At 43.9% G+C, this 14,284-nt stretch overlaps 1 protein-coding gene and 1 long non-coding RNA gene across 3 annotated transcripts in view; both read left to right on the top strand.

Moving 5' to 3' along the window:
• Positions 1 to 922: 922 nt before the first annotated feature.
• LOC138068859 (uncharacterized) lies at positions 923 to 3,763 on the top strand. The gene is made up of 3 exons (XR_011143688.1): positions 923 to 1,054; positions 1,828 to 1,941; positions 3,641 to 3,763. It is a non-coding gene; the product is annotated as an uncharacterized lncRNA (long non-coding RNA).
• Positions 3,764 to 3,997: 234 nt separating this feature from the next.
• The window catches only part of ANXA2 (annexin A2), a 35,929-nt gene continuing 25,642 nt past the window's right edge, over positions 3,998 to 14,284 (top strand). Inside the window, exons 1-4 of one of the 2 annotated variants that reach the window (XM_068958194.1) lie at positions 4,081 to 4,553; positions 5,196 to 5,252; positions 9,588 to 9,647; positions 14,017 to 14,116. In XM_068958194.1, coding sequence (XP_068814295.1) covers positions 9,600 to 9,647; positions 14,017 to 14,116 — 148 coding nt within the window. In that variant the 5' untranslated portion in view covers positions 4,081 to 4,553; positions 5,196 to 5,252; positions 9,588 to 9,599. Of the gene's footprint in view, positions 4,554 to 5,195; positions 5,253 to 9,587; positions 9,648 to 14,016; positions 14,117 to 14,284 lie in introns of both variants that reach the window. The other variant, XM_068958193.1, reaches the window with a different exon arrangement.

The following is a 14,284-nucleotide window of genomic DNA, read 5'->3' as shown; positions in this document are numbered from 1 at the left end:
AACAAATCCCCATACTGTTCAACTGCATTTCTGAGACAGTCTTTGCTTCTGCCTTTCCAGATCTAATGTTTTGGTTCTGCCCCCAAGATGGCTTGGACTCAGCTCCACCTTCTGATCCATTGATTCATCTACTCGGCAGATCTATCACTACTTTCATTGTACATGGGGGCTACTACAGTAGCTTTGTTTATATCATTGGAGTTTCCAAATTAGACCAAATAACCAAGGTGCAAAAATAATACCCAGAGGCCTGCCTGATCATACTTAAGCAAAATTGTGTTTATATTATACTCTCACAATACACTCAGTGAAGCAACATTGTACATACAGGCTCAGCCACATCTAAACCAGAAAGTCCTTTGAGTCCTTTCTCCTGCTCTTTTTTTTTTTTTTTTGGGGCATTGAAGAAAAAAGTTTAAGTAGCCAATAAATATGGACAGAATTGTGGCCTTCCTAACTACAATGTAAATCCATCATTGATTCTTTGTAGCAAGCATCCTGAAAGAGTATAAGCAAGATCTGTGTAGATGATGGAGCCAAATAATCAGGGACCAAAGTGAGAAAGAGTAGAGATCTTTTGAGAGCCGGAGTGACCCCATTTCCATTAATGTAATTACAGAGAGAATGCTTGGGTCAGAAGGAGAGCTTAAATTGAATGCTCAAGTTAAACACATCAGGTCTCTAATAGTACAACACGCTAAGGTGATAATGACAAGAAAAGCTAAAGGTGTTGGTGAGATGGGAGAGCTTAGGTGTATTAAATTGAGAGTAAACAAAGAGAAAACTAGTATCAATCAATATTAAACAGGAACAAGACAATAGCAGAGTCGGTGGTGATAACGTCACTGAGAAGACGGAGTAAATGGACCTAGAGGCATGCACTGAAGACTGTGGGATGAACCACATTCGCAGGAAGCTGCCGGAAGGGAGGAATGAGAAATCAGCACAACTGCATCTGTTTTCCCATCCTCGGGACTCTGGGGAGCTCCATTTGACAAAAGTGCTCACTCTCTCTGATGTTTGCGGTCAGCATGTGGGAAGCGGGAGCTCACGTGTAAGTAACTGCAGCTGAAGAAGTTGCAGGTTGTTTGACCTTCTATGCAGATATTTTAAGGGGTTGTGGAGACTAAGCAATGTGAGAGCAAACTGAAAACCTTTCTGGGCACTGCCTTGCCTGCAAGCCAGTTGCAGCATGTTTCTCATCTACGAGGAAGGTGCAGAGACATCCTGGGCTCATGATAACCGCAGGCCTGGTCCCAGCTTTTCGCTAATGGTAGTTACTCTGATGCCGTGCTCGGGAGTGGTGGTCATGGATGAGAACCCATTGTGATAGGTGCTCTACACATCCTCTAAGCTTTGGTTAAATCTTCAAAAATAACCCACGTGACTTAAACGTATAATTTTTAGAAGTGATTCAGGCGCTTGGCTGCTGTGCTTCTACTGAATTAATTTCCTCTCTGGCAGATAGCAGAAGTCTTTTCTGTTTGCACAGTCTGGCTGCTGCCTTCTTCAGCTCGTGGGTGTTGCAGTGTTTTTTTCCTCAACAATATGAAGAATGTGTAGTATTTCCATGGGCAAGATCACCAGGCCTTGGTATTAGGACGTGTTTGGTTGTTCTGCCAGAAGCGTTAATGGCTTTTCTGCTGTTCGTGCCACTCAGATTCCTTCACTGGTACTAGTGCTTTGATGTCAGCTGGGCTCAATAAGCAGAGACCAAAAGAGGGAATTCATCATATGTTTTAATATATTTTTCATGTCTTCATGACTATGAATACAGTTAGTATTTTTTTCTCCTTTCTCTCTCTCTCTCTTTTATCACTTCCACAGTCCCTGGTTTAACTTCAGAGAGGCTGTTGAATCCCTGTCTGTCTATTTTAAACCGAAGACTTTCACTGAGGTGAATGTGGGATTCTCGGATTGAATAACTGATGGTTAAGTCAGGTATTAGAGACAACATCTTGATTCCCTTTCTGGGAGTTGTTGGAAATGCTGGAAAAATCTTTTTATGATGTAGTTAATGTAGATATAAGAATTCATTTGATATCAAAGGTTTTGCAAAATGTTCATGTTAAGATCTAGTTAACTAAAATCCAAGGTGGTATATGAGCTACGCAATTTCAAACTTTAAGTAGTATTGAGTTATTAGAAAGAGAACAGTCTTCTAAGGAAATGGGTTTTGTATTGTCATTGGAACAGACTACAGTAAAGCATTGAAAGGTAAATGGACCTTCAGTTACAAGAGTGAAGGTGCTCGTCTCTGAGATTGAATGAACTCAGTATATGGCTCAGCGTTTTTATACGACAGTGCAACATACATGCTGCATCTTGGTAATATGTTGCATATGTGGAAACTTTATTTTTCTTTAAGCTCAGCATATTCTGGGGATGCTTCCACTGCTTTGCTTTGAGAACGTTTGGAAAGAGATGAGGGAAGAAATCATCCCTGAGAGATCGTGCAGCCGTTAGTAGGCAAGCTGGCTCTCTGGCTTCTCGGATATTTATCTCTATTTAAACCCCCTGTGAATATTGCAATACAGAACAGCTGTTACTTCTAGGACTGCAAGTATTTTTGATCTGTAATCACCTTTCCAAGTCTTTGGTGATTTTTCTAAGAAACCTGAAAAGCAGGGGGAAATTATCTGTTTAATTAAGTAGTTAGTGGCAGACACTGGTATAACTGGAATACCCAGGAATTAATTTTTAAAAACAGATTCAGTAATACACAGAAATAACCCCAGTGGCCCTGCCAAAAAGAAAACTAGCATGTTAAACTAATGCACCACTGTCACTGATGTCCGGTCAGTTTGACAGGATGCTGTGCCGTGACACGCTTTTCCTGTGGCCATCCTCTTCATCTCATTTTGGTTTATTCGGAAAAGGGCTATTAAAATCATTTTCTCCTGCTGCAATGACGGGTTCATCCCTCTGCTCTCTTTTGCTTTCATGTGATGTTCAAAGTCCAGTGTAATAATATTTCTTCCTTTTTGATCTGTGATCTTGTTTTATCCCAACAGTTACTCCGTGTCTCAGCCCGCGTTCCTGTGTCTGTGTTGTGCATGCTTGCTTTTTCCACCCCTGGTTTTATGCTCCTGGTCAAGCGTAAAACTTTCTTGCCCTCTCTCTGCCAGAAGACCCCTCTATCTTAAAGCCTGAAAAAAAAATCCTTTGTAGCAGAGGCAAATATCTCCTTGCATAAGCAGATCCGCTCTGTGGTGGCATTCCCCAGATGACGGCCTGAATGACTGCCTAATGGTCACCAGTCAATTGGCCACTTCATTGTGGTGAAACAGTAAGCTGAGGTGATCCAAACAGAGATCTTTTGCATCTTGGCTGCTTTTGGCTTCTTTACTGGATCTTGCTTTTGTGACGGTGTGGTGTATGGGCTCAGATAACTAGTGAGAGTGGCAGAGGCACTTCTTTCTTTTTTTTCTCTCCTTGCTGTGGTATGCTTGTTAGTTCAGTTATGCTCAGATAATCCTTCGGGCTTTATCTTTGCCGAGCTTGGGGCAGAAGTAGTGCCGCCTTCTTCTCATGTTTATTGCTTGCAGCACATGTGATTTACACTTCTTGCAGCTGAAAAGTACTGGGATTTACACACCAAAGAGATCTTAATTTTTTCAATATTGTTGGTCTAAAGCAGGCTTGGCCAGAGCTGCAGGCAGTGAGGACGGCGCTTTGCTGATTGCTAGAGGCCAGAGCAGGAGAGCGCAAGCCAGGCAGGGATGACTCGGTCGCAGTGAGTGCCCTGCTCCGGGGAAATCTGGGGTGACGTGTCCAGGCCTCGGCTCCGCGCGGCGCAGCTGTCCCCAGCCCGCCTGGGAAGGAGAAGCTGTTTCCTGAGCAAGAGCCCAAGTCCTGCCACAGCGGTGTGGTTTTGGGCAACCCAAAGTACAGGCTGCAGTGACGCAAACCGCTGTCGCGGCAGCACAGGGGACAGAGCAGGAGTTAGGGTGAAGTGTGGGTGGGCTGCCCTCCCCTCCCTTTCCCTGGGGCCCCGGGCAGCTCCTCGGGGGGAGGGCGGCGAGGAAGCGGGAGCTCCCAGGGGAGCTGGGCAGCCCCGGGGTGGAGGGGGGTGAGCGCAGGGTGCTGCGGGGCATGGGAGAGAGACCTCCCTGCCCTTCCCCACCCCATCACTGTCCCCCCCTCCCCTGCCCTTCCCCACCCCATCACTGCCCCTCCTCCTCCTCCTCCCCCCCTCCTCCCCTGCCCTTCCCCACCCCATCACTGCCCCTCCTCCTCCTCCCCCTGCCCTTCCCCACCCCATCACTGCCCCTCCTCCTCCTCCCCCTTCCCTTCCCCACCCCATCACTGCCCCCCTCCTCCCCCCCAACCCTTCCCCACCCCATCACCGCTCCCCTCTTCCTCCTCCTCCTCCTCCTCCTTCCCCACCCCATCACTGCCCCCCCTCCTCCGCCTGCGGGAGGCAGGCGCGGCCGGCGAGTCAGCGCCGCGCCGGGGCGGGGAAGCAGGGTCCTCCCGGCCCTACAAAACCCCGCCCGGGCCGCCGCCGAGCCCAGCCGCCGCCAGAGCCGCCGCCAGAGCTGCCTTGCCAGGTGAGACCCCGCCGGTGCCGGCAGCCGCCGCGCCGCGCCGGGCCGGGCCGGGCCGGGCCGGGGGTGCGGGCTGGAGCGGGGCCCCGGGTCGGGACAGCGCGGCGGCGGCCGGGGCCGGGCTGGGGGGCTGGAGCGGGGCGGCTGCTGCGGGCTCCCCTCCCTCCCTGCCTGCCTGCCGCCGCCGCCAGCCCCGCACCGCGGCCGCGCTCCGGAAAGAGGAGCCGCGCCCAAACTTCGCTGAACTTCCCCAAATAATCTCGTAATCGTCCCGGAGAAGGTGCGCAGGGGCCGCTCAGCGCTGGTGCCCGCAGCGAAAACGCACGGCTGGCCCCGGAGCCGGGCAGGGGCGCGCCCCCCCCCCCCCCCCCCCGGGCGGTGCCGGAGCCGCGCGGAGCGCCGCGGAGCCGCGCCCGCCGGGCGGGTCTCCCTGCCGCCCGGCCCCGCCGTGCGCGGCGTTGCGGGGCGCTCGGTGCCTTCTGGCCGTGAGTCAGCTCGGCCGCCGCTCCCCGCCGGCCGGGAGCGGGGCGGGGGCGGCAGGGCGGCTGCTGCGCGCTTTGGCTGGGAGAACAGTGAAGTGTTTTCGGGGTAGTCTGGCAGCAGTGAGCTGCTTTCTTACACGCGGCGCTTTTGATCCTTTCCCAGGTTAATCGTTCGTGCTCAAGTGCTGTCTCTTTGCACAAATATTTAGGTGCCCTACAGGTAAGCAAAAGAGTGAGGGAGTCTTTGGGAATTTCAGTGCTGTTGAGCTGTTCGTCTGTCTTCTTTCTGTTGGTGCAGCTAGCTACAATAAACGTCCCTAGTGGGTACCGTTTTCCATTAATGTATGGAATGGTTTTCCTTGATTTAAAAGCAGTCATGTGCTCCATCCCCATCGAGTCTCAGAAACAAGATAATGTTAATTCAGAGAAATAAAGATCCTCCAGTTTGCATATGCCTAGTATCTTCCCGCAGTGGAACATCTGCGGGGTTATTAGCAGCGTCTGTGGAAGAAACGGTTGAAAGAGATGCATTTTCCATAGTATTATTTTATGGTTTAAAGTAATTTTTTTGAGATCCTTTTCTTTAAAGCTACTTTTTTTCCTCCAAACAGCGACTTCAAAATGATCCGCTAAGCATTATGGTATAGTTGGGGGAGACAGTCTGGCGTATTTGTACTTGCAGTTACCACTGTGTATCAGTGAGTGTTTTGAGTCCTTGTTTTGCTCCCAGCAGCCGTTCTGGTCCTTCTTGGTTCTGCCTCCTCCCTGCTCTCCCTCTGTCTCCGCCGTGGCTGTGCCTCGCCCTAGTTTGGAGACCCGACACAAAGCTGCTCCCAGTGGAAGAGTTTCCGTTCTCTCATTCCGGGGATGCCGTTTCCTTGGCTCATGTGTCTGGGAACACCCTTTGTGCAATCTCTTGCCTACAGGAGCAGATTAAGTTCTTCTTAAAATGCTAACTCTGCTTATTGAGCAACCTAGTTGTTTGTTCATACCTGGCACTTTTTTCCGTTGGTTGATCTCATGGGATTTTTTTTTCTGCTCTAATATACCTGAGCTGCACCTGGGAATCATGGTATGGGGCTACTTTTGAACACACCTCTGTCCTCCAACTGTTACGAGGACAGGGTATTGAATATAGACTAGGCCCAGTCTAACAGGCTTGCAAGTCAGTGATTCCCCTTTGGGGAGGGGGAACTGGGCTTCAAAATGGATGTTAATCTCTTTTGTAGAGTAACATTGTGATTCAGAATTACACGGTATGGACTTACTTAGGAGGAAAAACTGGTTGTTGAAACTTGCCTGAAGGTATTGTAGTGCTAGTTTACAGCTGGAAAGTAGAAGTTGATCCTTTGCAGTGTAAGGAAGAACAAGTTAGTGCATGTATCTTCTATTTACATACACAAATCCAGCCAGAACTTGTCAAAACTGCGTCAGATAAAATCAGTCTATTAGAAAACAGTGAGAGTCTATTCACAAATATGAGAGCGTTACAAAGTCGAGCGTGACAAGAAATGCATTTGTTCTCTCAGTGAAGCTCTTTCTCTGCAGTTCCTTGCAAAAATTCCTGTTTTGCCAGCTAACAAGGGTGTGTTAGTTCTGTTCCTGGACTCGGGTCAAGTTTTCTGTTCCAACAAGCCTGATTCAATGTGGTTTTTATTTAATTTAGAAATAGGAGTCTTCCAAAAAGCTGTTCAGTGATTGCTTTGTGAAAGATTATGCTGCAATTGCCTTGAAAGATTATCCTGCAATTGCTTTGCTTCAGCTTTCACTGTGATGCATTTCAGTTCTTTGCGGCAAGTAAGAATAAAAAACGTACTCGTTGCAAGTTGTTTATCTCTGATATTGGTTGTAAAGATTTCAGAGTCTAAAGGTCTCATTGTTAGGCACTTCATTTTATTAAGAATAAACATTAAGAATTTCATAACTAAGTAATACATCATCCCCCTTTAACCAGCTCCGTTAATAGAGCCAAAAGCAGGCAGCACCTTATTACAACTCTGCTGCTTATCTTTAAAAGGTGAGGTTAGATTTTTGCTGTAAAAATACTTATTCTCAAATAATAGGTTGATATGGGAAGCTTTGTCTGTGCTTTTTACTCTCGTTTTCCTCCCTGGGTTCTTAATATTTCCTTAAGTGGAGTTACTTTTGTTACTCTTCCACCTGGATTGCACCAGAAGATGAAAGGTTTTCTTGCTGCGTTCTAAGTGAGGAAAGGTGTGATTACAACACTTATACTATAAAAGCATTTTTCTGCATTTCATTCTGAAAGGGGAATGTATAATATATACATTCTGTACATTATACATGTTCTCTGTGTGTGTGTATATTTTCTGTAATATATATAATATTTGCTAAGTTTTCTAAAAGTAAGGATTTTTCTGCTTTACCAGACATCCTATACAGCAATCTAGTTTATTTTTCTATTTTGTTAAAAATACTAATGGAACTCAGTCTCGGTTGTTAAAAAATAAGATTCCTCCATTTTCAAAATTAGAAATTAGATGAGAAATAAATCTAGTCCAGCTGTTTCTGTTGTTTCTGCCTTAAATTTGACTAACTCAAAAGAGGGGAGGAAAAAAATCATTACTTCAAAAAGCTGCAACCAGATATTTAAATGGGCAATATTTAGATGAATTGAAGTAGAGCGGGGAGAAAATTTGAATAAACAGTCTGTTTGCTCTGTAAGCAGTGAACACTTTAATAGCTGGACGAATATGTATAGAAAAGCACTTAAAAATGATGCTCAGAGCACATGAGAAGAACAGCATGCTTCATTTTAGTCTTTAAAACGTATGGTGCTGCAGTTCTTAAGTACTTTCATAATAATTACTTTTTCAACCATATAGTGCTGCTGTCATATCTACCAACCAAATCTTAATTTCATTTTACAGCTTTTGTATAAGCTCATTGTGTTCCTTAGTATCACTTTGGGACTTCAGTTTTCTCAGAATCCTTCTTGGCACTCCTGAGTGACGGAGTGGGCTTTTTTTTTTTAAACTTCAACTAGAGTACTTCTCTTGTAACTACTGTAAAAGGCTTGATGGAGAAAAAAGAAAGGTTTTTAGGAGCTAAAACAAAGAATAAACTCTTGCTTTAGATTTTTAACCAGATCTCCGCTGTTTAGAAACACTTGCAGGCTTGCTTCTTACTCTTCTCCTGTCAGCTCTTGGTTTCAGATCCCACTGTTAGGTGGTGAGAAGTGTGCTTTCTCCGTCTGGGAAACTTGCCAGAGCGGTTAGTACTACGTGCCCAAGAAGGCCCCAGCATCATCAGGAGAGTAACTGCAAGGGGATAAAGTGGAGTTTGAAAGCCCCTTGGCAGGACATAGGCAGGACTGGCTGGGTGGCCGTTGGGCCAGGGTCCCTAGGATGGACGGGGAGCTGGTGACGGCATCAGAGTGACGGGCAGAGAGAGCCCTGGGGAGCTTCTGCATCCTGGAATTTCGATTCCAGGCCCAGTTATGGGATGAAATGAGTATCGCTGATCCTGAGGTGTTGCCACTGTTTCTCTCCTACCTCTCCATGAGCTGACTCTTTCCCCTGTGTCTCCCCCTTCAGCAGAGGAATTTGGGAGCTGAGTTTTAGGAATGCATCAGGCAGCTTAAATGTTGCCTCTGGCTTATAACCTTGGGAAAAACATTTCTCCTTAGTTGAGAGACCCTTTCAGTAAAACAGTATTACAGCTCTGGCAAACTTCCCTGACCAGAAACCAGAGCTGGAAAAAAGCAGGGTGTTGTAACATAAGCACTTCACATCGATGTTCGTTTTTGCAATGTTTATGATTTCTCTAGTAGGGTTTTTTCTGTTTTATCTTTTATATATGTAGGCAAGATATTACTAACTTTCTGGCAATGGAGCAACATTGTTGATTATCATGTCTCATTGGCTATTCCTTTTGGAACTGTCGTTTTGAAAGAGTCCTTGTTACCTATCACCTGACAATCATATTATTAATCGGTATTTGTAGTGTGTCCTGTGATTCTTATTGCTGGGTACTGGGGAGCCACTACAGCACCATATCATATTAGAGGCATTTGTGGCCTGCGTCCAGTAGTAAAGATTGAACAGCAATAATGATTTTATAAAACGTCTGCATGAATATAAATAGTTTCAATGTATTCCTTGAGCACCCGAGGAATTTAGCCTCTGATTGAAGTGCTATTAGTTGGTGTTCCTTTTTGGCTTTGAGCTGAACCAGGCTGTCGTACTTCTCCGTGATTTTTGTGATACTGAGTTCAGGTTCAGTTGATTCTCTCTCTAAGATGGAGATTCTCCACTTTCTAAGTTTAAATATTTAAAATGCAGTACAAATGGTTTCTTAAGGAATGAAGATAAATTTTTCTTGTACAATAGACAGAAGCCCTCTCACTGTTGCATTATCAGTGATGCTGTGACTCGGACACTCTTAAATCAGTGTTCTTGTTTGGGATGATCAGTCTTACTGGGTTGCCCCAACTTCTCTAATGCAGTGGTTCAGGACCATTTAACATGCTATTATAATTGTAAATATATTTATTTAAGTCGTCTTGTTTTGCTTTTCTTTCTTCCCCCTCTAGCTTTCTTTCAAGATGTCTACAGTCCATGAAATTCTAAGCAAGCTTAGCCTTGAAGGAGATGTAAGTATTATTATTCAAACCAGAGTATTATATACTCTGTGTATAATATACTCAGTGTATAGTATTATTCAAACCATTTTCTCTCTCCTTTTTAAATGCCATATCTTGTTTCCTTTACAGGACTCTCTACTAACATTTGTACTGAGCTGTAGAGTGTATAACTTTCCACACATCTCTTCTACTTAAACTGATCTTGACTAAAAGCTTAGTCTACTGTGGTCAGTCTTCAGCCGTGAGGCAGCTGTGAAGCATGGGACAGTTAAGAGATGGCTAGATTTAATGGAAGTTCTGACTGAGCAGCAGCATGAGCAGTACTCGTGTACTGGGCCCTGTGAGAGAGATCACAGGGCAAACTGAGTAGGTAGTTCAGATCTGTGATCCCCATTTCTTCTGAAGGCACAAATGAGTTCAGGTTGGTTAGAGGAGATGGAAATGGAAATGTGTTTGCTTTTACTGACACCTTCCGAGTTCCACTTTTTTCGATTAAAAATGGAGATTATTAACTAATGAGGAGGACAGTATTGGGGATCTTATTCATGCACTTTTTTCACCAAAACCCAAGTACTTTCAGTGAAAACTATAAAATGAGAAAATAATTTTTTCAAGAGCTATTTTGAAAACCTGAAGAGTCTCCTTTTTGTTGGGGTATTTTCCACCACATTTACACTGTCTGATTTTTTTTTTTTATTGAAATTCCAGAAAGCCACACTCTCTTTGATTTCTCCTGTTGCAACATAACATGGTAGTGTTACCAGTGTAATGTCAACGTATTTGCTGTGAATTTGTGACTCTGATTTATCACTGAAGGGGAAGTGAATCCCTTTTGTGGTATCATCTCATCGTATTGCTAACGAGCTTACTATAATTTCAGATTTTATAACTGATAACTGCAGAGCAGTTGGTAAAAGCAAACTTTTTGCTTATTTTTGTTACTTACTATGAAATAAATGACACCATTTGATCTTTGTGAAAAGAGCTGTTGCAAAGAACTGGTTAGTGCACTGCAGGTAAGTAGCAAAGCTGATTTTGTATTGCAAAAGTAGTCAACTCCTCAGATTTCTTGGCCATGTTCATTTTGATGGAGAATTCCTTTTGGACTAATGTTTGAGCAATTTAGTCTCATGGGCATAAATATTTATTCCATGATACATATGAGTAGTTGCAAAGGTCAAATTTGAATAGTGTTGCATGCCAGCATTTTCATCAGAAATTCTGCCATAGAATGTCAGAAATAACGGGCAGTATATTTGTTCTATAGATATCAGAATTTCAAAGCTTGACTCTTAAATGAACAGAGATTATTGTTGTTCAAGTCAACCACAATGCAAGTGAAACCACTGCAAACCTCAGTGCAGTTGAAGACACGTTTACGTTGATGTTCTGCAGGTTTTAATTTGGAAGCCAGAACTGTTGAGCAGATAGTTCGCATAAATGATTTGCCCAGTTCCCCTAAGCTATGATTCAGCAAGTTAACTAATGTTGAACACGGTATTCCAGGCACCCATTTTTCTCAACAGTTTTTAACGTTGAGGGCATAGAGTGGTGACAGCTGAACCCAAATCCTGTCTTGTGCAATAAGGCATGTGTGCGTTTTGCTTCAGCAGCATGGCGAGCAGTTTCCTTCAAGGCCAAGAAACTGCCTTTATAACCTGAGCCGCTTCCTTCAGCCTGGGACTGCCTCCGCTGTCCTTTAAGGAAAGGAGGAGTTGAGCTGAAGTTAACTCTATGCTTGTAGTTTCTGCAACTTTCTACCAGAGGGAGTGGAAAGATTCGGTGACGAAGATCTTCCTGATGTGCTTGATCACGTACTCGGTCTTTGCACGGGCAGTGAATTGTAGTCAAGGCTGCGTAGGTTACTTGCAGGATGGTGTCAGGGAGGTTGATTTTCAAAGATGATTGGTGATTTTTGTGGGGATGAGGAATACCCAAATGTAGATACCTTGAAGGGGTCCCGTGTTTAGAAGTTAAGCCTTGTCAGCTTTCCTGTTAGTGAAGTATGCCCCTCTGTAGTGTTGAACTCTTCCTGAGAGGATTCACTTCCTCAAGTTCAGAGGAAGTAAAGCAGTTGGAGGATATGTGAAACACTATATATATACATATATATATATATATATATAAAAATCTCTCTCTCTCTCTCTCTCTCTCTCTCTATATATATATATATACATATATATACATATAGAGAGAGAGAGAGAAAAAAAATTTTCTCTGCTTTAGTCTTGCCCATACTACTTGTGCATTTACACATTAGGCTGAACTTTTACTGCCACATCCTGGAAAATTTTGTACTGAACCAAGTGGAAAGTCAATTGGAAAAACTTTCTTGTCTGAAAATTTACAGTACTCCTTAGTGTACCGCAGTAATTTGGGACAGATCCCTATTGTCTGGAATTTAATGACTGTTTTTCATAGGCAGAGTAATTGGCCTGATCAACCCTCCCCCGTGTCCACTCCCCCAAAGTACTTAAGAGAGCCAAGAAACGTCATCTGAGAGAGTGTAACATCATCTTTGGAGATGCTCCCTTCGCTGGCAGAGTAGCCAGTAGAAAGCTTTTGTCTTTCCTGCATATGTGTACCCGGCACTTCCTGGATCTTTTGACCAGTGTCAGGGGATCTGAATCCCATTTGTTACGTGCATGAGGTGGAAGGACAGAGGAAAAGATGACTCCCAAAGTGCAAATTTACTGTGTATTTTCTCAGTATCCGATATGGTCTTACAGTAGAATATTCTGTCCAAATGGCTCATGAAATATTTAGAGCAGGGTGGAAGGAGAAATGCCCGACTGCTAAGCTCACCAGCAGACTGGTGTCAGATTATCCAGCCCTGTTGGTTAAATAGGGCAGCTACATGGCAGCGTATACCCACCAGCTTTGGTGTGGGAATCTTTCGGGCACGCACATTTCTCTGAAACTGCATTGCACATCTCCATTTACTGTTTTTGTTAGCGCTTCAACTTGCTAACATGAAAGGCTGTGTCTTGTGGTGTGGCTATGGGCAAAACTGTGGCCACTTAGCTAGATTGAGCTGATGGTAAGAGCCAAAAAAAAAAAAAAAAAAAAAAAAAGGATGGTTCAGTTTATCAGTGTTTTTTTTGACTCCCCATGTCTGCCGAAGAGCCCAGACCTTCACAAGAAGGCACAGTGGCTGCTGCCAGAGGAATCTGTTCAGGACAGTGTGACCTCTGCATGAAGGTGTAAATGTAATCAAAAAAAGTGGAATTTTGTAGTTAAAATTTGTCCTCCTTTTAATTTTTTGCCTATGAAAAGGCCCTCAAGAGATATTAAGATCACTTAGTCCTGTTTAAGAACGCTGGTTTCTGTTGGAGTTAGGGAGTTGAAAGATTCTGGGGATCCTTACCAGAAAAGCTTAGTCATGCACTCACATGGCAAACGGCTGCGGCAGTGTCTGTTCATAATCACTGCACCTCTCTGCCAGCGGTTTACATCTCTACCGTGGACTCGGCAGAATGGAATATGTGAATATTTCTCAGCTATTTATATGGAAGTCTGTGGTTTAGTTTCATCTGCCCATGCGAGGTGATATGAACGAAAACTGTTACCTTGCATTGAAGCAGCTGAGAAGAGCTCAACCTCTGTCATGCTGACCTCCTGTTTGAGGCTATGATCTTTAGTACAGGACGATAATAAACGGTCAATGAGATCAGCTTACTGTTAAGACAACTACTAGCTAAGTCAATGTATCTCCAACTCCTCTGTATCTTTAGCAGAGGTAATTTGAAATGTCATTTAGTTTTATTGGCATCCCGCTGCTTAAAACAAGTATCTGCAGGCACAGTTTCAAAAGGAGAAATTTCTCTCGCTTTCAAGAACTATAGGCTCAAAAAAATATATATATATTGTTATCTTTAAAGCCCATGAGATAGACCACAGAACTTACTCCATTATAACTTACTCGTTGTTAATCTTCCATGTTCCTTTACTTTTTTTAACTGTAACTTGTAATCCAAAATCCAAAATGAAGTATTGGCTTTGCATCTAAAATATTTTAGACTTTTTGCAACAGATGTACAAATCTTCTCGGAATTAGCCTTGAGACCTAGCCAGGCAGTTCCAGATTTTAGCAAATTCAGGTTTAGTGAGTAAATTTGTAATGTGTTAGGTTTAATAATATATAATATCAATTTGTACCTATTATTTCTTATAATAAGCATGGCTGTGAGTGGATCTCACAATATGCATTTGGAGAAATTCTTAGCAGAGTTCCAGTTTCACAAACACCTGGTGGTAGTTCTTGTATTTGGAAAAATATGGCAAATGGCGGTCCCTGAAGGAAGCACACATTGTATTAAGTGCAGTGAGGTACAGGATTTGACTTTTTTTTTTTTCTTTCTCCTTTTTCTTCTTCTAGCATTCTCTCCCTCCAAGTGCTTATGCCACAGTTAAGGCCTACTCAAACTTTGATGCTGACCGGGATGCTGCAGCCCTGGAAACAGCCATCAAGACCAAAGGTGAGGAGTGTGGGCTGTGCCTTTGATTCTACTTGTAAGCTAGAATGCTGGCATGAAAAAACTGGTGTAATGTCTAATAACCAATGTTTTAATGCCCTTAGTCTAGGGTACGTACTTTAGGACACTTTAGACTTCCTAGATTTCACTGATGAAATCTTGACAGAGTGA

This window comes from Struthio camelus, chromosome 12 (assembly GCF_040807025.1).
Source record: "Struthio camelus isolate bStrCam1 chromosome 12, bStrCam1.hap1, whole genome shotgun sequence".
NCBI lineage: Eukaryota > Metazoa > Chordata > Aves > Struthioniformes > Struthionidae > Struthio > Struthio camelus.
This window is presented reverse-complemented; position numbering and strand designations above follow the sequence as displayed.